Source organism: Pseudorasbora parva, chromosome 4, assembly GCF_024679245.1.
Source record: "Pseudorasbora parva isolate DD20220531a chromosome 4, ASM2467924v1, whole genome shotgun sequence".
NCBI classification, from domain to species: domain Eukaryota; kingdom Metazoa; phylum Chordata; class Actinopteri; order Cypriniformes; family Gobionidae; genus Pseudorasbora; species Pseudorasbora parva.
In genome coordinates, this window is record NC_090175.1 from 10,114,019 (window position 1) to 10,138,817 (window position 24,799).

General features: G+C 40.2%; 1 protein-coding gene across 4 annotated transcripts in view; it reads left to right on the forward strand.

Moving 5' to 3' along the window:
* Positions 1-24,799, forward strand: part of inpp4b (inositol polyphosphate-4-phosphatase type II B) — a 246,261-nt gene that overhangs the window by 133,802 nt on the left and 87,660 nt on the right. For all 4 annotated transcript variants that reach the window (XM_067440836.1, XM_067440838.1, XM_067440837.1 and 1 more), the window contains one exon: positions 12,800-12,930. In XM_067440836.1, the coding sequence (XP_067296937.1) occupies positions 12,800-12,930 (131 nt within the window). The remainder of the gene's footprint in view (positions 1-12,799; positions 12,931-24,799) is intronic.

Consider the following 24,799-nt stretch of genomic DNA (forward strand, 5'->3'; position numbering starts at 1 on the left):
CACACACACACACATATTCACACATATTACACACAGTTAGTCAAAATTAAGTACTAAAATGTCTGTGATGTGTGAAATTTCTTTGAATTGAAAGAAACCTAAACCATTTATGAGCCCGTTTCTCACTGCAGAGCAACATGCCGAAAATCACACTGCTTAATTTGCTCTTTGTTTCCCGCTCTCACACTTTCCCCAGAGTTTCTGGCTTTATGCACATGCAAAACACTTCTCAGCACGCAGCATTATCTGCAGCAGCTTCCCTAAAGTCTACAGATATTAACATAGACACATAGTTTTCATCTACAACAAACCATTGTACGCCAGACCATGACGTGTGCGTTTGGCCATTGAAGAATCTGAGATCATTAACTCAGCGAGACACACATTCCCAGACTGGAGCTCCCATAGATCAGACCCTGCTAAGCAATTATCATCATGCGTGCATTATTCAGGGAGGCTATTTGGCCTCAACACCTGCTCTCCCTGCTATAGACAGGTAACTTAAGCAGCCATTTCTATCCCTAGACATCTAATTATCAGCCCGGGCAACACATTCACCTTTTAGCCCGTTTCAGCTGCTTTTGTTGGCTCTGGTTAAACCACAATCGCATACGATTCACTTAAAAGAGCTTCATGTCTCAGCGTGTTTGGAAAAATGGAGATATTGAACACAATGCGATGCTGATATTGTATCATTAGTGGTGTTTGCTAAGCATCACCATTACTGTTAGTCATACTCTGGGTTTGTAACTGGATTCTGCCCATAACATCCTTTTGCACAGACACTCGCGCCTTTTCAGCAATTGTGAAAAGCTAGTGTTTGTTTATGATGAATGACAGAGACCTTTGTCTACATTTGATTATCAGTATTTATTTGCGCTTTCGTCGGACTGACGTCAATGCAAATTCACAGTGGAATCTGGTGTCATTCAGGAGTCATGTGTCCTTCACCTGTCAACATGACATCCAAATCGAACCTATTTAAATGCTTTACTGACATCTCACAGCAGCCAATCACAGCAGTGGGCGTTTACACTGACGTCTCACAGCAGCCAATCACAGCAGTGGGCGTTTACACTGACGTCTGACAGCAGCCAATCACAGCAGTGGGCGTTTACACTGACGTCTGACAGCAGCCAATCACAGCAGTGGGCGTTTACACTGACGTCTGACAGCAGCCAATCACAGCAGTGGGCGTTTACACTGACATCTCACAGCAGCCAATCACAGCAGTGGGCGTTTACACTGACATCTCACAGCAGCCAATCACAGCAGTGGGCGTTTACACTGACGTCTCACAGCAGCCAATCACAGCAGTGGGCGTTTACATTGACGTCTAAAAGCAGCCATTCACAGCAGTGGGCGTTTACACTGACACCTTACAGCAGCCAATCACAGCAGTGGACGTTTACACTGACGTCTGACAGCAGCCAATCACAGCAGTGGGCGTTTACACTGACGTCTGACAGCAGCCAATCACAGCAGTGGGCGTTTACACTGACGTCTGACAGCAGCCAATCACAGCAGTGGGCGTTTACACTGACATCTCACAGCAGCCAATCACAGCAGTGGGCGTTTACACTGACGTCTAAAAGCAGCCAATCACAGCAGTGGGCGTTTACACTGACATCTCACAGCAGCCAATCACAGCAGTGGGCGTTAAAACTGACATCTCACAGCAGCCAATCACAGCAGTGGGCGTTTACACTGACGTCTGACAGCAGCCAATCACAGCAGTGGGCGTTTACACTGACATCTCACAGCAGCCAATCACAGCAGTGGGTGTTTGCACTGACGTCTGACAGCAGCCAATCACAGCAGTGGGCGTTTACACTGACATCTCACAGCAGCCAATCACAGAAGTGGGCGTTTACACTGACGTCTCACAGCAGCCAATCACAGCAGTGGGCGTTTACACTGACGTCTGACAGCAGCCAATCACAGCAGTGGGCGTTTGCACTGACATCTCACAGCAGCCAATCACAGCAGTGGGCGTTTACACTGACATCTCACAGCAGCCAATCACAGCAGTGGGCGTTTGCACTGATGTCTCAAACCAGACACACCCCTTCAAACAGAGCGTTCAAAAAACAGGGAGGAAAATTGCCTTTTTTCTGTAAATTTTTTTCTGTAAATATCATACTATTATTATAAGTGCACCTCAGGAAACATTACAAAATTATTCAATAATTAATTCAGTTCATTACCCCTTTAACACACTTTCCTGTTCTCATTTATTTAGCATGATTTACTGGAATCTTTATGTCTTCATTTTTTTTTTTTAAATCAAAAACGAATAAACTCCTGCCAGATGTTTATCTGTTTAACTTCAAATGACTTCTGACATGACATGAGTTTGGAGAGCACGAGGTCAGAGGTTAGGTTCAGTTAGCCCCCTGCTGGACGAAAACACAACTACACAATTTCAGGACCAAAAACATTTTCTGCATTCAAAAAGGTCAGATATTCCAAAGTAGCCTCGTATTCTGGAGAAATAAAAGAGCTACATGTATTATAATTGATGTTTTACCAGCGTCTGATGTTTGTTTGTTTGTTTAAATTACATTTTTTACATGCAAATTGACATTTTGTCTTTTATCTTGTAAGAAATGAAATCGAATTGTAATAAAATTAATTTGTAAATAAAATAAAAAGTAATTAGATGTTTTGCTAGTGTCCAATGTTTATTTATTTATTTATTTCCTATTTTTCAAAACATATATTTGTCCCCTGTCTTATATTTCTAAAGAAATAATATAGCATTTTTCATTATGTATTATAATAGATGGTTTGCCAGTGTGTGTGTCCATACACTTACTGCTTTATTTATTTATAATTAAAAATTATAAATATAAGGGAATTAAAAATACATTTATAAATATTTAATGTAAAATGGCTTTCTTCTTTTCCCCATCTGCATTTAAAGAAATAAAATAGCATCTTTATCATTATGTATTATTTATAATGGATGTTTTGCCAGTGTATATTGTTGTGTATCAGATGTCTCTCATACACTACTAAATTAAATCAGCCGCACACGTGTTTTCTGCATGGCAACTTTACTTCTTTTCTGCTCATCTCATACACTCAACTTCCGGTCCCACAATGCATAGTGCACATAGATCTTAGATACAGACCATCCCTGCGTCCCAATTCACATGCTATCCATCCTAAATAGCATTTGAAAATAGCATTAGTATGTCCCAAATCATAGTATGTTGAAAAGAGTATGCCATTATATTAAATATAATGATGCATTTAAAAGTTAATGGCCAAACGTGTCATTAAAAAAGTTCACAATGCGGCTGCAGGTGAAATATGATGTGGAAAGCACTGAATAAATATCTTTTCGTCAGGTTGAATATTGATAGGGTCACTCAAACCCCTTTATCTAAACCTCTCTACTTTAACCGTCTGACTCACACATCCGTCATGTTTGTAGTTTTTTAACGCTTTTTATCCGCGTTTGTAGTTCTAATCGAATCCTCGTCTAACTCGCAAAGGGTTGTGGGTAATATCAGCCGTTAGAGTGCGCATCAATCCGCACTTCGAATTCTGACCGGAAATAGTAAACTATCCGGGAATCTTTGGCATACTCTTTTCAACATACTACGATTTGAGACATACTAATTCTATTTTCGAATAGTATATAGGATGTATAACATATGAATTGGGACGCAGGGCTAGTAATACATTGATGAGCTGTTTCAGGTGTGTTTGATTGGGGACCGAGTCTGGGGACCCCAGTTCTAATATATGACGTATATGTGTCCACGTATGTACTGCTTTATATATATGTGTTTTATAAACGTGGATTAGTTTCCTGTCTGCTGTCGTTGGCATCAGGATAGTGTGTGTTTTGCTCCTGTGTTGCCTTCAGCCTGTCGGGGCTGTCATGATGTCATTTCCCTTTGGCTGCAGTGATTAGTCACATGACGATTGTGTTTAAAGAAGACTCGTGCAGGTTGTGTGTGTGCAGAGGGGATCACGGCACGCGCCTCTTTGGGTGTGTTTACATTCACACCAGTAAGCTGATAACTCACAAATATCAGCTTATTGAAATAACCAGGTTTCCCCGTTTACATGCAAACCAGTAAACTGACAACCCAAGTAAACCGCGTTTACATGACTTTATTAATAAACCGGGTTGTTTCCTTGTAGTGACGTCAAAAATAATAATGTCTGTATCTGTATTCCAAATGTTTCGTCAGTTGTGATGTTAAAGAGGGGGTGAAACACTCAGTTTCAGTCAATCTCATGTCAATCTTCAGTACCTATAGAGTAGTATTGCATCCTTCATATCTCCGAAAAGTCTTTAGTTTTATTATATTTATAAAAGAAATATGGGCTTTACCGAGTCTTTCCGGAAAAAAACGAGCGGCTGGAGGCGTATCGTGTGGGCGGAGCTAAAGAATGACGAGAGCGCACAAAGCGGTGACGTCCTCAAGACGTCCTGGAGATTGAGAAACCCATCGCTATCGATCTCAGCTAATAGATATATGATCCAGAATCATTCGGAGGCTGAACTAAATTGAACAGGAGAAACAGCAGCAGCAGGACGTCCGTCTCTGTGGTATGTACTGTATTTAGTGGCCTGTCAACATTTGTGTGTGTTTACTCGCAGTTTATGAGGACATGATTCGGTTTATGGACTATTGTATGCGACTAAACCTTAGCAGTAGCAAGCAAAACGGTTTTGCACGTCAGACTAGTGTAACGTTATACATAGAACAACAATGGAGTAACCGTTAGCGCATTTAAATGACGAAGCACGCGATCGTGTCGTTTACTGATGTTTACTCACGCGACGATAGCCAACAGCACAGACATTTGAAGCAGTTTTACTCACCGGCTGCTTCCAAAGCAGGACCGAACCTTTATCGCTGGGACCGCTCCGTCAAAAACAAACTTCTTTGGTATGATTTGGTGAAGTCCTGACAGCAGTGAACGATGGAGATCCACTTTTAGACGCGACTGACGCGATGTTGTGAAGCTTCTCGTCATTTCTGCGTTCAAATCGGTTCAAATGCAGCGCTGCCTTCCCAGAATGCTGTGCTGAAGCGTTGAAGTCGCTCGACGTCACCCATAGGAATAAAGTGGAGCGTGGCGCGGACTATAACGACATGAGTGTTCACGGACGACTGGATCTGCATCTGAGAGTGTTTATGGGCGTGCATTTCCTCTCTCGCTCTAGTCACGCGCGCACCCTACCGGGAGAAGAGCTCGTACGGCCCATACAAGGACCTTCCGCTCTATCGACGTCAAGCCGAGCCATACTCGAAAAAAACTCTCCGAAACTTGTGAGAAACCGGAAGGAGTATTTTTTGACACAGAAATACTCCATCAAACGTCCAACATTAGTTTTTGAAACTTTGTCTATGTTTAGGATGGGAGTCCAAGTCTTTAACAGTGTAAAAAGCTCAGTATGCATCAAACAGCATTTCACCCCCCCTTTAAATAAAGCGTGTCAGCGGGAGATTTATGGCTCATATTATCCCTCATGCAGTTCCAGATGCAACGTTTAGACTGAACCTCTTCTACTTCTGCTGCTTGAACACATCTTTACAATTTTCTGGGTCTTAAAGGAGTTTGCGTTTGTGATATATGTTCTTATTTCATGCAAAAGGCTAGCTCGCTGGATGCGTTTAATTCTGCTCTAAGTTTGCGTTTTTGTCACCTATCACACATGCGCACTTCAATAAGCTGACAGAAGGCAGGTTAATGCGTTTACATGCAGCGCGAAATCAGGGTATGAGGCAAAAAACGACATGTCCCGACCGGTTTATGCTTACGGCGTTTATGACCTTACTCCGATAAAAGAAAACGGGCTACCGCGTTTACATGATCGGGTTCATTCTCAGTTTACCAAGGATAATTGGCTTAAGAACGAGCATGTAAACGCACCCAACTCTCATGTTATTATATCCCCATGGGTTATTATAGGCCTGTTCGGTGGCCATATTGTTGTGATCATGTTAGCTGAACGGCTGCACTGGCTCTCTCTTTCTTCACGTTCACACTTTTTTTGACGTTGACACAGGTTTTTGCAGGAGAATGCTACTTCAGAGAGAAAAAAATTGGACATTTTTGTCACATTATTTGGCATTTATCTCTCCAAGTTATATTTTCCCTTGTAAGTCGATTAATTCCGAGGTCAGTGTATTTTGTAGTTTCATCATCAATGTATCAACTCAAAATGATGGGGGTTTTTTTTGTGCTAACCGCAATATCGATGCTCTGTAATGACTGCCAGACTGCTGAAAATAATCAGCTTTTCTCTTGATCTAGCCGAGCGTAAACTCAAGTGTCAAATGCGTCTGCAGATGAGCTAGAAACATCATTATAGAAGCAAGTGCTCGTCCGCCTTCACCACTAGTGTCCGTCATCTGAAGGTACTGTTATTATTCCCTTCACATTTCTGGAATTGCAGACACAAAGCCTCCGGTGATTTTAAGTGAACGGTGGTCATAATGCACCATGAAATGAAGCCTTCGGAGTGGCTGCTTCCTCGACGGCCCGCCGTACAAAAACCTACAGACATAATTCCAGTGTTCTCCTCTCTCTCTCGTCTGCCAAAACTGTGTTTTTTCCAACTCCAATAACACTTAGATCTATTGTTTCAGCTCTGCTCTTTATCAGTGTGTCTTTCTTCCACCCAAACCCCAATAAAATATGAAACAGAAGTTTCCTCCGCTTCCTCTCCGCGTGCGTTCTTTCCGCTACAAATCTCTTTTTTATTATCGCCGCCGCTCCACCCAAAGCACATTCTGATAAAACGGCATTACAATTCAAGTCGGAGCTTTTGAACAAAACAAGATGGTAGATATGAGGCTTTTTTTAAGTGGCTCGACAACTTCGGCACAAGATCTTTTCAGACTTTTAACAGCTTTGGCTCAGCATGAAGTAATAAGAATTCCTTTTCACCTATATTCCTTAGATAACCATTGTTTGACAACGAGAACGAGACCAGAATAGATCATTCTGAAGGCCTCTGTGTCTTTTGAAAGACACTGACTGAATGCTGCTGACACAAATCTTTCAGTAATCTGCATTAATTTGTACTTGTAATAATAGTTGTTTATCTTGTCAAACCTCAGATGAAACTGTACGTTATTTCCGCACATCTTTGGAAAAGGTTCTTTCTGGTGCTGTTCGGTCAGTTTTTACCAGTTTGAAGTTTTGTTTTTAACTAAATCTGAGTATGAACCTTTGTAAAGGTTCTGGCACTTGCTGTGTAAACACACACACACACACACACACGCACACACACACGCACACGCACACACACACACACACACAAATCATGGATATGGTTCAAAAACCTTAAATGGTCCTGATAAAAATAGTAACACTTATATTGTTCACGGTCAAATATTAGCACAAATGAATGAGAGATGAATTTCTTCTAGTGGAAACATTTGGTACTGCGATCAAACAATCTTACTGAAAGCTAATTTTATTTTAAATATCCACCTCAAATTTGGAACACAGCTTGTTTAGATTGTGATGTCTGTGATTTTTATCACATTTTTTTAGAGTAAAACATGTTTTTTTCTCCAAAGCATTCAAGCTTTATGTTGGAAAAGTTTAAGTTGGAAATAAATATTTTAGGTCCAATCTCAAAAAGGGAATACATGGATTATAATTACTGCATAAATATAATTTAGTGCCATAAAATTCCCTAAAATACAAAATATTAAATAAAAACTATTGAATTAAAATATGTTACCCATGCAGGCAAAATGGGGGAGGGGGATTTATTTCAATCTGACAAAAATAACTGTCTGAAGTCAATAGAGTCAGTTTAAAGTCCCCCTCAAGTGCCTTACCTTTAGTCTATACATGCACTTCAGACATCAGTTCTTTTACTCTTTTTACTCTTCAGGTCTTTTACTCAGTGAACACTCAAAAATGAAAAAGTCTTCCAAACCTGTGTGACTTTTTTTCTTCTGTGGAACATAAGAGCCGTGATGCTCCAAGATGACCGTCAGATGACCGCAACATCGTTCAGCATCTGTTGAATCTGCATCAGGGCCGTCATTGAGAGAGAGAGAGAGAGAGAGAGAGAGAGAGAGAGAGAGAGACAGAGAGACAGAGAGACAGAGAGAGAGAGAGAGAGAGAGACCTCTGATTCAGTTTAGTGAGCTAATCTGTGCACAAGAATAAAAGTGATGAAAGTGAGCAGTCAAGACGGCACAATCTGAAGGCTGTTGTACTTTTCCTTCATCTTATCTGAGCATTTTAGTGTGCGGACCATTTTATAACAACATGAGCCTAGAATGAAAAAAAGTGACCAGCGTGATTGATATTCAAAATGGTTTGCAAGAATTGCTTTATTTACGGTTTGTCGGTTTATAGTAATCTGTAATTCTAGTTTCACTTTCTCTTTTTGAATGATGAATATAGACTATTAACTAATTGAAACTAATAATTATAGCGAACGGGGATAAAATGTCAAAAACAGTCATCATTTTCTGCTTGATATTAGTTATTAGCACATAAACCCACTTTTACGCTTTAAAATGTGGAGGATAAGATCCATGATTAGTGGATGAAAAAATCTTAGAACCTGCTCTTACCTTGAATAGAGTTCAATAGAAACAATAATCTGTGTTTTCTGCTCATTTCTGCAGCTCCTGTCACCTTTGCCTCCTGAAGATGCTAATCACATTGCTGAAATTATTATTAAAGCGTCACACAGACTTTGAATTTACATGAAAATGAATCATTGTTCCCTTTGGAAATTCCCTCCACAATTAAAGATTCCTGAGCCTTTTATTAATGAGACTCGGCTCTGTCAGTCTGCGTGGAGAGATAAGAGCTTGTAACGTATTCAAATCTACCGTAGTGTTACGCAGAAAATAGCTGAAGACCTCACAGGACAATGTGAAAGACAACAATTACTCCAACACACAGGAAGTCAAGCAAAAGATCCTCTCAGCATGACATGAGACGTCTGTGTGTAACTGCTGTTGAGTGACACTGAATTTCACCTGTTGAATTGCTCAAGGGTGCAAAAATACTCTGATCCCTTTTGAAAGACCCCATGAAGAGTTTTGTGGCTTTAGTCCCCGCATTTACAGCTTTGAAGAGATCGTATGATGAGGAAAATTCCTGGTTCTTTGGTCTTTGAGAAAACGTACTGTAGCATTAAGAGCTCAAAACTTTTATTAAAACTAAGCAGCAGAAACAGCTCATTTTGTACTCGTTTTGTAACTTTTTGATGTCAGAAATGCTAGTAATTGTAAGGGATTGAACTGGAGGAAAGTTTTAGTAGTACCCAAGTGCAGTTTTATTTAACCAAGGTGATATAAACAGAATCCAACGATGACTTGGACTTGACTTGACTTGGATTTGGATTTAAACTTGACCTGACTTGACTTGGACTTAAACTTGACTTGGATTTAAACTTCTTAAACTTGACTTGACTTGGACTTGGACTTGGACTTGGACTTGGACTTGGACTTGGACTTGGACTTAAACTTCTTAAACTTGACTTGACCTAACTGTACTGGACTCGGAATGGACTGGCCTGGACTTGGACTGGACTGGACTCGGACTAGACTGGACTGGACTGGACTGGCGTGGACTGGACTGGACTGGCCTGGACTGGCGTGGACTGGACTGGACTCGCTTTAGACTGGACTGGACTTGGACTTGGACTTGGACTTGGACTTGGACTTGAACTTGGACTTGGACTTGGACTTTGACTGGACTGGACTTGGACTTGGACTTGGACTTGGACTGGACCTGGACCTGGACCTGGACCTGGACCTGGACCTGGACCTGGACTGGACTGGACTGGACTGGACTTGGACTGGACTGGACTGGACTTGACCTGGACTAGACTAGACTGGACTGGACTGGACTTGGCTGTACTGGACTTGGAATTTAAGAGTTCATTCACCCAAAAAAGAAAATTCTGTCATTAATTGGCAGTTTGACAAGCGATCCGAATCATGAATTGATACACTGAATCATAATCGTTTAAATCTTTGTTTTGAAATCGGCCCATCACTATATTAGTTGTCATTTTTATTTATTTTTTGCGCACAGAAACTATTCTCGCCTCTTCATAAATGATTGTAGAGCCGCTGTAGTGAGATGGGCTTTGTAACGACGTCTTTAGTGCCTTTATGGGTCTTGAGAGAGGAAATGACATTGGTGTCAATGAAGGCCTTTCTGAGCCATCGGATTTCAACACTAATATCTTCATCTGTGTCTGAAGATGAACGGAGGCATTATGGGGGAACTAACACTTTAGACCCTACTTGACTTGGACTTGACAAGGCAAACATGAGAACTATAAATACACAAGGACTGAAGAATGATCAGGAGACACCTGAGAACAATAAAGACAATAAACCAATGAGAGCACTGATCTGAAAACCCACATGACTAAATCAACCAATGACAACATGATAAGAGACTAGGGAAGCACATGACATGATCACATGAGGGCATGGGACTCACATGACATTGACAAAAACAAAATGAGAATGCGAAACAAAATCCTAACCAAACCATGACATTAAAGTTGAGTTGTAGCTTTTTTTTAACAACGTTCCTGATGGTTTTAGTCTGATCTTTGCATCTGAGAGCAAGGGGTGTCTGATGAATGGAGGATGGAGCAGTTAAAACTATATCAGATCCAACAGCGAACATGCAGATCATGATTTAGTGCAGAAAGCATTTCACATGTTTTCATTAGAAGCCTTAACTTCTTTGAAAAAAAAGTTCAAAGAGAGTGTAAAATTCATGTGAAAACCTAAAATATGCCAGAAGCCTAATTCATGAGTCTTTGCTTCTGTTGAAGCTCAAGATGCTCAACATCTCACACTTGAGCAGGTTTTGATCATGTCAGCTTCAGTGCTTCCGTCATTACTGCAAAAATTAGCATTTTGAATGCAAAGTAGAGGTTCACTAGTGCTCTCAGACTTTTAGATGGTGTATGTTGAACAGGAACAGTAATGACTGGATGATTATAGCTCAAAGACTTGATGTTGGCTTCACAATGCCGTCTGAAAGTTTCACTTTAAGAAGCTTGAAGGTTTTAGAAATTGGAGAACTGGCATGTTTAGCTAATTTTTAAAATGTAAAAGTATGTTTCTATCTTGTTTTAACACGTTGCTAGCACATTGCTAGCATGTTCAGCACATTATGAGTATGTTTCTAGCAGGTTTTAGCACATTGCTAGCATGTTCAGCACATTATGAGTATGTTTCTAGCAGGTTTTAGCACATTGCTAGCATGTTTAGCACATTATGAGTATGTTTCTAGCAGGTTTTAGCACATTGCTAGCATGTTCAGCACATTATGAGTATGTTTCTAGCAGGTTTTAGCACATTATGAGTATGTTTCTAGCAGGTTTTAGCACATTGCTAGCATGTTCAGCACATTATGAGTATGTTTCTAGCAGGTTTTAGCACATTATGAGTATGTTTCTAGCAGGTTTTAGCACATTGCTAGCATGTTCAGCACATTATGAGTATGTTTCTAGCAGGTTTTAGCACATTATGAGTATGTTTCTAGCAGGTTTTAGCACATTATGAGTATGTTTCTAGCAGGTTTTAGCACATTGCTACCATGTTCAGCACATTATGAGGATGTTTCTAGCAGGTTTTAGCACATTGCTAGCATGTTCAGCACATTATGAGGATGTTTCTAGCAGGTTTTAGCACATTGCTAGCATGTTCAGCACATTATGAGGATGTTTCTAGCAGGTTTTAGCACATTGCTAGCATGTTCAGCACATTATGAGGATGTTTCTAGCAGGTTTTAGCACATTGCTAGCATGTTCAGCACATTATGAGGATGTTTCTAGCAGGTTTTAGCACATTGCTAGCATGTTCAGCACATTATGAGGATGTTTCTAGCACGTTTTAGCACATTGCTAGCATGTTCAGCACATTATGAGGATGTTTCTAGCAGGTTTTAGCACATTGATAGCATGTTCAGCACATTGTTAGCATTCATTTACTGATTTAACAGTTGTCTTAACATGATTCTAACTTTTTATCACATTGTTATCATAACACATTGCTGGCATGTTATGTTACTAGCATGTTTAACACATTACTAGCACGTTAAGCACACTAATAGCAAGTTTCCTGCATGTTTTAGCACATCGATAGCATGTTTAACACATTAGCATTCCTCTAGCATGTTATAACACAGTTAATATATTTTAACATGTTTCTAACGTTAGCCCACTATCACATTCAGCTTCTTTTAACATGTTCGCACATTGCTAGCCTGTTACTAGCATGTTTAAGACATTACTAGCAGGTTTTTAGCATATTCGAGATCACCAGTAGCATGTTAATAGCATGTTCAGCACATTATTATTGATAGCATTCCTCTAGCATGTGTTTTAACGTGTTTCTAATGTTTTAACACACTGTTATCATGTTCAGCTTCTTTTAACATGTTATTAAAACATTGTGTTCTTTAACACATTACTTGTAGGTTTTTAGCATGTTTAAGCATGTCACTCGCTAGAATGTTACTAACATTATTTAACATTACTTGCAATGTTTGAGGATGTCGACAGCAAGTTATTTGCATTTTTAACCTATTAGTTATATGTTTAACATGTTGGTAACGCATTGCTATTATCTTTTATGCACATGGCTAACATGTTTTAGCATGTTGCTTACATGTTTCTAGCGTATTGTCCTAGGCTAGTTGTTGCTTTGTATGAAAGTGTATGGGAATTTGGGCCTGTTCGGAAGTCTGATATGCGAATGCTGAAGGTCAAGCCAACAAAGTGGTGATTGATTTTTGTTGTGTCCTACAGGATACAGGAGCTGAAAGATCTGGGAGAGCTCTCTCCGCACTGGGACAATCTACGGAAGGACGTGATCTCTCGCTACGACCAGATCATCAAAGAATACCAGGACACGCTGGCGGAGCTCGAGAAGCATACTGGTAAAGCTTCTGATCCAGTGACACACACACACACACACACACACACACATAATATTCTGCCTTTCTCATTTTGCATGCATGAGAATTTTCCGCAATTTGCATGAAACATCACAAAATTGATCAGCAGTGCCGTCATGTAGAAGCATGAACATATATATTCATGCAGAATTTCTTAGTTCATTAAATTTTTATACGCAGAGTTTGCTGTCACATTCAATACAATGTTAAACTAACACGGTTGCACATGTTGTAAAGGAACAAGCAGGCACAGTAAGTACGCTTTTATAACCGTCTGTTGGATTACAATGTATAAAGCTTGTTTACAGTAAACACATTTGTCAATTTTCAACAATAAGACGTACTGTAGTGTTGTGCGATTGCGTGCAATGCCTTACTTTTTGCGCAGGAGTAATGCAGCCATAGAAACTACGTTTGAATTGACTAAAGAAATGACAAAATAGACGAATGGATTGCTTTTCAGATGCATAAACGCACACAGCACATAAGCCAAAAGGACAAATAAGACATTGCCGCAGCGTGTGTTTTGCAATAGCGATGGCCATATAAACATTATATGTCTCTACCAGTTGACACATTGCCAGTGTCACACGGTATATCCTGGCCGGCTCTAGCCTGAAAACATGATCGATATCATTGGAGAAAAAATAAAACGGAGCACAAAATGCCAGTATTTGTCAGCCGTGTCGTGCTTCGCACCAAGCAAAAATAGTCATTGATGATCTTGCCTTTCTAATCAGTCGTGACAGGCCGAGAAAACTGATCTGCCTGATCGATCGGCCCTTTACCGAGGCTAATATTCAGGGATGAAATTCTGAAGGCTTGTGTTTTGCCAGCTGAGCGGTGTTGACGTGTCCTTCTCGGGTTATTTCGCCTCTCTACAGGCCGCTAGTGCCCAGCTGCCACATCGGCCTGTAATCTTGTTTGCTATGTTCCTTCTCAGCCATTTCCATCTTCACTTTTCCGCTTGATACGAGGCAAATATAGAAATATGTTTTTTTTTTTTATCCAACTGAGTAGTGAAAAACTTTGTGTGCCAAGGGAAAGTGTTTCTTTTTATAAAGGTTATTTTTTTTTCTATTCCATCTTGATATGCCATTGAAATATGCAAGTAAGCTATTTGTAGGTTGGTTTTCCTGAAAAGTGTCGCACAATGTTTAATTTTTCGTTCACACAACATTTTTCATTTTTCATTTGTTGTTGTTGTTGTTGATTGTGACTGGTAATTGTGTGTTGTAATGTTTCTGTTACTATATTTTGATTGGTGTATGTTAGAAAACCCTCGAAAACGAGATGGTGCACCTCAAGGGGTTATTCCTATGAATAAATTCAATTTAATTCAACATTGCAGGGAGGTTTTTTCTTTTTATGTCAAACTAATAAGAACTAATAAATACACACAATATTCTTTACTGGTTATTTTAAGGTTACATTTTAATAACCATAAAATAACCTTCCCAGAATTGTTTGCCAGGGTCTCAAATCATGTTTTTGCAGCTTTTTTAACTATAGAGGGTAAGCATGTGATGTTACCGTCAGCTGGAATGACTGCGGTTAAAGGGTTAGTTGACCCAAAAATTAAATGTATGTCATTAACCCCTCACCGTAATGTCGTTCCACACCCGTAAGACCTCCGTTCATCTTCACACACAGTTTAAGATATTTTATATTTAGTCTGAGAGTGTATGCAAGTATATGCACACTATACTGTCCATGTCCAGAAAGAGAATAAAAACATCATCAGAGTAGTCCATATGAGACATCAGTGGGTTAATCAGAGTCTCTTGAAGCATCCAAAATACATTTTGGTCCAAAAATAAAAAAAACTACGACTTTATTCAGCATTGTCTTCTCTTCCGCGTTTGTGTTCAATCCTCAAATAAAGATTCAAATGGTTATGAATCAGCGAATTGATTCATGATTCGGATCGCCAGTGTCACGTGATTTCAGCAGTTTGACACGCGATTTGAAAGCTCTCGGACTAAATATAAAATATCTTAAAATGTGTGTGAAGATGAACGGAGGACGGGTGTGGAACGACATTAGGGTGAGGAGTTAATGACATACATTTAATTTTTGGGTCAACTAACCCTTTAAGCCCAACGAGTGGCAAAAAGACTGAGCAGCAGCATTGGTTTTTCAGCGTTTTCATCAAAGAACTCAAAAAACAGGGCCGGCGCCAGAGGGGGGGATCGTGGGGTCAGACATCCCTATGTCCCCTTCAGACTGTGGGAGTTGGACTTGATAACGCTGTGTAATTTTCTCTACTGACTGCTTTCAGAGGGAAAGCTGCCCAACACTGCATCGAAATAATCGCATATTATTAGTGAAAAAGAGTTGGAATCTGTATTTGCGCTCGTCAACTGATTCAATTTCCAACACGTTTCCGCATCGGTCCGTAATGCAGCCAATCACAGACATGTTTGTTGATTTCTTGAACACAATGGCCAATCACAGGTGTTGAAGTTAGAATCCACTCGCCGCTCGAGTGCTGAGTTCTGCACGCACTAATCCTCTCTAAGTGTAGATGTTATGTAAATAAGAGATTCATTGTGTCATCAGCTGCACTGATTAATATAACGGGACTTTGTGAGATCACGTTCATTGAATGAGTGACAGCTTTAAGTGATTATAAATATAACTTGTTTTCCAGTCTCGTCAAGCGGCCACATTCCCGTTTCAATACACAGACCCATCCGCATATACATGCGGGATTCACTCTCAAAACTGATGACTGACGGTGATAAATATTTATGTATTGAAATCAGACTTATATAAATGTCTGGAAACACGATTCCTGGCTGCATATCAACATCCATGGATCACCGGATCTTTAGTAAGCTGTAAAGAACACTATATTGAGTCCAAGCTTTAGTTTAAACCGATTATTTTACTCATGTTTTCCAGTCATGCAGAAGCTCTTATGCCACTCAGGCTCTGGAGGGAAAGTGGCATCCACGCATACCAATCGTCAGTGACATTCGTCTGCATACACTGCAAAAAATGCATTTCTTAATTAGTATTTTTGTCTGGTTTCTAGTCAAAATATCTAAAAATTCTTACATTAAGAAATATTTACTAGACATGCTAAAGTATTTGTCTTGTTTTGGGGAAAAATAACTCAAAATTAAGAGAGTTTTTGCTTAAAATAAGATAAATAATCTGCCAATGGGGTAAATAAAATAATGTTGTTTTAAGATTATTTTACTTAGCCCATTGGCAGATTATTTATCTTATTTTAAGCAAAAACTCTCTTAATTTTGAGTTTTTTCCCCCCAAAACAAGACAATTACTTTAGCTTGTCTGGTAAATACTTCTTGTTTTGAGAATTTTAAGATACAAGACTAAGATACAAGACAATACTAAGTAAGAAAAGCCTTTTTTTGCAGTGTAAGTTCATGGACCATCAGATGAAAAGTACACATAAATACACAGGCTACAGATATTATACAAAAATTGTGTTTTTCAAATAAGGAGAAATTAGATTCTGTATGATAACGAGGACTTCGCTCAAAGCAATTGGGCTGTCGGTTTGTGTCATTTAATAATAATTCAGTACATTTTATATAGCATTTTTTCTAGGCACCCAAAGCGCTTTACATTGAAGGGGGAATCTCCTCAACTACCACCAGTGTGCAGCACCACCTGGATGATGCAACGGCAGCCATATTGCGCCAGAACGCTCACCACACACAAGCTGATTGGTGGAGAGAAGACGGAGTGATAAAGCCAATCATTATATGGGGATTATTAGGAGGCCATGATGGACAGGGGCCAATGGGCAAATTTGGCCAGGATGCCAGGGTTACACCCCAACTCTTTATCGAAGGACATTGTGAGATTTTTAACGACCACAGTGAGTCGGGACCTCGGTTTAACTTCTCATCCGAAGGACGGTGCTCTTTGACAGTATAGTGTCCCCATCACTATACTGGGGCGTTAGGACCCACTCAGACCACAGAGTGGGCGCCCCCTGCTGGCCTCATTAAGACACCTCTTCTACCTGGTTTTCCCAGTTGGTCTCCCATCCAGGTACTTACCAAGCTCAGCCCTGCTTAGCTTCAGTGGGAAACCAGTCTTCGCCTACAGGGTGATATGGCTGCTGTTTTTTTTTTTTGATTTATGATTTTTTTTAAGTATCATTTAAGCATTTAAGTAATCTCAGATACACATGGACTGTCTGAAAGACACGAAAGAGGATTTTACCATGCTGACCATGCTTAGACAGTGCATGTGAAAACCTCTGCATCCCTTTATACTGCAGATAAAATATGAAATCTTACAAATGAAAGCTGTAAAGTTAGCTAGAAACACGAGTCAACGTTATTAATGGAGCATCTTGATAGGATCTGTGTATGTTCTTCCTGTCCTGTGGGATGTTGTCATAATCCGCACACCGCAGTGCCACTGCAGAGTATTAATTATTGATATCTAATGTTATCAGTTCTAACAAGGTTGGCAACTCGTGGCTTGAGAGCATGTTTGGTTTTCAGCAGTCGTTTCTCTAAAGGCCAGATCCGTTCTCCCGCCGCCCTCTTCACCTCGGGGCGGGTATTGCAGTTGTTTGGCGCTGGTCTAAATTAAAAAAAAAAAATCTCTGTGGGTTTTTTTCCTTTTTTTTCTCCATTTAATTCATTTTTAATTAGACAAGGCTGGCTCGGGGTACTTCGGAGTGTGTTAACTAATGAATTAATCATTTTGTGTTAGCATTGTTTGCAGCTGGTGGAATTAGAGGCACTGGGAGCTAATCCTGTTGTTTGTCAGTCCTCCAGCGGGATTGTGAAACCCACATACGCTCGCCCCGTCAGAGAGAGCAAAGTAAGACAAATCCCAGCAAAGACCCCACTGAGCCAGGCAATGAGTTAAAGGTGATTAAAACCATTAGCGAAGAAGCTTTCTGGACTTCTCTTTAAAGGGAAAATCGGTCGTCATTTAGGGCGAGTTCACACTTGGCAGGGTTGGTTCGATTAAAGCGAAACCTGGTGAGATTGCTCTATTAGCGCGGTTAATTTGAATAAGTGTGAACGCTGACATCTGAACCCCGGTAGGATGTGTATCGCGAACCGCTTTTTTTTTTTCAGGACGATTGGTGATTCGAAAAGAAACGCGCATTTCGATTATGCATATCGGGGTGGTGTCATGGTGTCACACATAATGTCATCTTTGCATTAAAAATGACATAATTGAGCGAACGACACTTAATGACAGTTGTCATAAACATGCATAAAAACTCCTTCATATTCATGACGTGTCATGTCATGATTATGAATGTGTCATGTCAGTCTGATGCACACCCCTTCAATTAAAGTGTTAGCGCTTGTTTTAATGTCTATAGTCTCAGATATACTCCAGCAGTGTCAGCAGCTGCAACAACAGCAAAGGCAGCAAACCCACTAAAGGATTGATTTAGGAATTTAAGATTAAGATTTTACCAGAAAAGGTTTTAGAAGTTAATGTTAAAAGTCTTGTATAATATTTCTGTTTTTTTCTTTTTTTTGCTTGTTTTTTTATTTGTATTGCATAAATGTAACTCTTGTGTATTTGTAATTCAGTTTTTGCCATGAAAATAGCCACAGATACTGACATGACGTTAAATAAAACTATTCTGTACTGTGCGTAACGGTTAACTTTTGACCTTTTAAAGGTTTCTTTTCAAAACTGCATCACAGCATTTGCTGCCATATCAATACAGAAACATCCGTATTGAAACGCGTATCAGAAAGGAATGTGTGACAATATATTGCTGTATTGATATTTTGAGCACAGCCCCGATTAAAAGCCTTGTACCATGTGCCCTTTTTATACTTTGAGCACCTGCCCCTCCAACGGTCTCTGCACGGCCCTGATTGGTTCTGGATCTTTAGGTTCAGTGTTAAAATGCTAATGTGAACGGAAACTGGACCAGGACTAAATGTTTATTTTTGGTCCGGATCAAAGCGAACCGAAGGTCTGAACACATCCTTACTCAAACTAATGTCAGAGCAAACATTTTTTCTGTGGCTCACAAAAGGAGGCATTTTTAAATCATTTTGAAACATCTGTTTTCCATATAATGGCATTAATGGGAATTAGCTAATCTTTCAGCTTCTAAAATCACCATAAAATATCACTAAAATAGATATACTGTAGGCTATATACACTACAGTTGAGAAGTTAATTTGTTGCCATCATAGGACTTTCAAAATTTATTCAAATAGAAAAGTGATTTTAATTGGTAACAATATCTCACAGTATTACTTTTTTCACTGTATTGTTGATCAAATGAATTCAGCCTTGATGAGCAGAAGAGACCAAACTAAATCTTACACTTCTGAATTCATATGACAGCTTTATGTGAGGAACAGAAAGAAATGTATTATTCATATTATATTATTCATTAATAATCTTCCTATAATGTGTTCAGATGTTCTTGATGCTAAAGGAAGGTAAAAATATCTGTCAATTACGAGCTAAATTTCAGACTTTTCTGCACTCAAAGCTGTCGTTTGACTTCAGAAGAAGACTCAAAACATGGTGCATCTGTCATTTGGACTGCTTTTATGTATCTTATTTTGTAAGTATAATAAATATCTTCTTTTGTAAGTATGCATAAATTATGTCGTAAATATGCCTTTGTTGTTTGGAAAAGAGCAGTTTGGACATTCTGTTAAACATCTCCTTTTGTGTGCCACTGAAGAAAATAAGTCTTAAGGGTTTTCTAACAACATGAGGGTGAGTAAAATATGACAGATATGTTATGTAATGTTTTCAAACCTGCTTGACTTTAGGTTCGTTACAGAGGTGTAAAAACAGGCATCAGACGCTGATTTGCTTCCCAGAACCGTTGCAAAACCAGAGACAGTCTGCGCCATACAAGCTCCAGGCCGCAGACACCACAAGTCACTCCTGCTGCTGTTGCCCTAGGACTTTTGTGCCTGTTTGACGAGAGGAAAACCCTGAAAATGCTTGGCATAAAAGACCTACCGCCAAGCAGGAGAACATCTGAATCAGTCAGACGCTTTTGTGCCGGCAGCAAGCTGTGCATCGATGCGTGCCGGTCGGGAGACTTTTTTCTTAGTACTTTCTAGAGATGAAAGCAAGGAAACATGCAAGATGGCACTTGGCACCAGTTATTGTTAACTAAAGCTAAAACCATACAAAAATAACATTTTCGTTACTTAAAATAAAGTAAATGTTAACTGAAATCAATTAAAAAGGACGGTTTCATGCTGTAGAAGACCCATTTTTGGCTCCCCAAAGAACCTTTCAATGAACCGCTCTTAAAAGAGCCTTTTTTTTTTTTCCGTGTGAAGAACATTTTAACAATCTTCAGAATCCTTTTCCAATCTAAATAATCTTTTGTGCAATGGAAAGGTTCTAAGGATGTTAAAGGTTTTTGATAGAAACCTTTAATGCCAATAAAGAGCCTTTGTTTTTTAAAAGGAGTGATGAACTGAGAAATCAACTTTCCCTTGAGCTTTTGATATATAAAAGGTCATGGTAATATAATATTATTCTGTAAGTTTCAGAGCTGAAAACGTCCTTGTTAGTCAAATAAAAAAATGTATAGACACCAGGCCCAGAAAACGATCGTGTGCACATCTTTACGTCATCGACTGACGAAACACGCCTTTACAGAACGTGTAGTTCAGTAGCCCCGCCCACCGGCTCATGGAGCTGATCGGATCACTAGCCAACAGTAATAAACATGCAGAGGAAGATAGCGAGATATTGTGGAAGAACACAGTCGCTGCATAAGCTTCCTCCTGATCCTAATATTAGGAATGTGTGATACATCATTTATTTTTAATGAAGTTCCAGCTCACGTGGGGAAGAACGTTTGTATGTTCGCTTCATTTCACTCGAATCGTTTGTAAACAAGTCTCAAGTTCTGGATTTGCAGACACAATGCTGTGCTTCTATATTGTATACGACAGGAATGGTGCAGCACACTTATGTGAGTAAGACGTCTTTTTTTATATGTAATAGTTAGTCCCAGGGCTGTGTGTTTTCCAGACCGGCTACCAAAGCGTAAGCCCGTTGACAGGCTGGTGAATCTCAAGTAGTGAAATAACATTCCTTTCTTGATCTGGGTGCGCACATGTTTGCTTGTTTGTTTGTTTGTTTGTTTGTGTGTGTGTGTGTGTGTGTGTGTGTGTGTGTGTGTGTGTGTGTGTGTGTGTGTGTGTGTGTGTGTGTGTGTGTGCGCGCACGGTTCACGCTTATATACACCGATTGGGCGGTCCAAGTAATACAGAAATAATAATTTCAATCAATCGCAGGTGGATGAGAAATAAATCATTGTGTTTGTTTGATAAAGACGTTTATAAGCCCTGTGAGAGAATCATTCTGGTTGCTGCTTTCAAATCAATCCCTCCCTCATGTGAACTGACAGGAGAGCTGAAGCTCATTAAATATGCAAATCTTATCCAATCCTAGCCGTGGGCGTTTACTTCCAAGTCTCCAGTGCGTCACACCCATCAAAACCCAGAGGTCAAAACCAGTGTAGAAAATAGCCTATTACTTATTAGATATGATGTTTTTGAATGTTAAAACCACACGAACAACAATAGTTGACCTCAGACAACAGTATAAAAAAAATTAAAAAGCCAGTTCATGACACCTTTAAGAGTGTAATAAGGTTTTAGTCATGGCATCCACTCCTAACCCAAGTGGACAGGTGGTCAGTTTTCCTGGGGTTTCCCTCGACAGCATCTGCATGGGCAGATGGTGTGTGTGTGTGTGTGTGTGTGTATGTGACGGGGCTAATTCCCCCGCCATGCCTGGCCGGCCCGCCTCCATTAGCCCGTGTCCCAGGAGAGAGCACATCTGTCCCACTGACAGCACTGTCTCATGACTCGAGCTTCAGCTGCCACACAGAGCATTCATGGAGATAATAAAGAGGCACTCATTGTCCTCATTAGAAAAAATCAAGCAAAAGATCCTCTCAGCATGACATGAGACGTCTGTGTGTAACTGCTGTTGAGTGACACTGAATTTCACCTGTTGAATTGCTCAAGGGTGCAAAAATACTCTGATCCCTTTTAAAAGACCCCATGAAGAGTTTTGTGGCTTTTAGACCCCACATTTACAGCTTTGAAGAGATCGTATGATGAGGAAAATTCCTGGTTCTTAGATCTTAAGGCCTGTTCACACCAAGGATGATAACTATAAAGCACGGTTCCCACGGGTCCTTGAAATCCTTTTTGAATCAGATTTTTTTTTTCAAGGCCCTGGAAAGTTTTTAAAAATAAGCATACATGTATTCAGGTCCTTGAAAGTGTTTGAATTTGTTGAGTGTTCTGGAAAAACAATTATTTCGCCAACACTTCGTAGCCTATGCATACTAACTAGTGATGTTATGTTCTTGAACGAATCGTTCTTTTGAGCCGGTTCTCAGCAAGTAACCGGTCGAGCCAGTTCACTTATCGAACTAAATCGAAACTTAGTTCCGTGTTGATGACGCAAAAGCCGAAGTAGCACGTCCGACTGAAAAAGAACCGATCGAGGCGGTTCAAACATCTGTCAAAGTTTTCCGAGGATTACCGAGGCGAGGGTCATTGAGTTGACAACAAGTCTGAGGCACGTAGACTACTGGAAGTATGACTACTGTTAGTAAATCACATTTGATTAAAACATGCAAAATCCATACATTTGACTGTATTTATTGTGCATGCAGATTATTGTTATGAAAATGTATATGTTTATAAGACTGATTTATTCCTTCTATAGCTACTTTAGACAGGTAACAGCGTTTGTTGATCAGTAATGTGTACTTTAGTTGCGCAGTTTTCAGTTGAATCCGACGCGAAGGATAAATTAATTAACTGAACACAACACACACACCATAAGTGAATGAAAGGCAATAATCAGAAAATGTACTCTTGCAAATAACTATTCGATTGTTTCAATATGCATTGGTACAGATTACTTTATTTGAATGTTCGCTTGATAAAACGTGACACAGATAAATGTATTAAAAAGCATAAAAGAAATAACATCATTGCATGATGACGTGAGGAACCTCTGCTTTTTGAAACGGGTCATTGAGCCGAACTCTCCGAGAGGAACCGGTTCGCGGAAATGAACCAGACGTGGCATCACTAATCCTGCTTGATTTACGTTAGTTGCGCTCATTTATGTGTTACTGTTACAGTTCAGGTGGTGCAGGAGAAGGAAACAGGGAAGCAGACTTTTAATCAGGACGGTCTTTAATAAACGCAGGAACAATATGACAAGCTCTGCAGTTAACAAACACGTTGGTAGAACGGAGACCAAATAAGGAGTGAATGCACAAGGGGAACTTAAATATGAACAAAGATGACTCCGTAAACGAGGGGTGCAGGTGACACAGATGATAATTAACTTAAACACAGCTGAACAGAACGAGACTAACGAGGGTAACCAAGGAAACAGACAAGTGGCGGGAAACTTAGACAAGTAAAACTTAGACCAGTTCCGTTAAAAAGGCTGAACATGGTCTCAGCAATGCTTAGGTAGGTGGAGCGTGTCAAAGTATCATCCACATGGATGGAGGACCCAAGGTTTCCCAGCAGAACATTGCCCAAAGCATCACACTGCCTCCGCCGGCTCGCCTCCTTCCCATAGTGCATCCTGGGGCCATGAGTTCCTCAGGTAAGCGACACACACCCCCAGCTGTCCGCGTGATGTAAAAGATTCATCAGACCAGGCCTCCTTCTTCCATTGCTCCGTGGTCCAGTTCTGATGCTCACGTGCCACTGTTGGTGCTTTCGGCGGGGTCAGGGGTCAGCATGGGCACCCTGACTGGTCTGTGGTTATGCCGCCCCATACGCAACAAACTGAGATGCTCTGTGTATTCTGACACCTTTCTATCAGAACCAGCATTAACTTCTGGAGCAGTTTGAGCTCCAGTAGCTCGTCTGTTTGATCGGACCACACGGGCCAGCCTTCGCTCCCCACGTGCATCAATGAGCCTTGGCCGCCCATGACCCTGTGGCCGGTTCTCCACTGTTCCTCTTGGAGCACTTTTGATAGACACTGACCACTGCAGACCGGGAACAGCCCACAAGAGCTGCAGTTTAGGAGATGCTCTGACCCAGTCGTCTAGCCATCACAATCTGGCCCTCGTCAAACTCGCTCAAATCCTTACGCTTGCCCATTTTTCCTGCTTCTAACACATCAACTTTGAGGACAAAATGTTCACTTGCTGCCTAATATATCCCACCCACTAACAGTTGCAGTGACGATGTTATTCACTTCACCTGTAAGTGGTCAAAATGTTACGTAAGATTGGTATATATATATAAAGCATTAATTCGGTTCATGATGTATTTTTTCTGCTCTTCTGACTGCTATTTCTACCCACCCGACATAATGCTGTGGAGGTGCCTTGTTAAAATGTGTGCCTTGTTAAAAGTTTAACCATGTACATTTTCAACTTAACAAGGGTCAAACTTCCAGCAATGATAAAATGTTCGGGCAAAGGTCGTGTTCAGTGTGGATGCTACTCTTTAATTCTTCACTTTGTCCTTCCCCAGTATGTTTTGCTATAGATAAAAAGGTCAGGTCTAATGTATATGTGAGTGTTATTGAGCCGTGTCTGAGCTGTGCTTGTGGCTCAGCTCTTCAGTGGGCTGTGGTGGAGGTGGTCAACCTTTCATTGATGTTCACATGTTTTTAAAGCGCAGAGCCTTTGAGTCGGATCACATGTAATTATCACCGTACTTCACTTTTTCAAGAGGCAATTTGTGCTTTTGGTGTCGTTTGATAATGTGCTGTTACAAGTTAAAGTGCTCACTCACTATATGGGTGAATCCCTGATCATATTTAACCCATAATAAATCTTGCATGAAATGAAAGGCTTATTTTAAGATCAACACACATTTTTGCA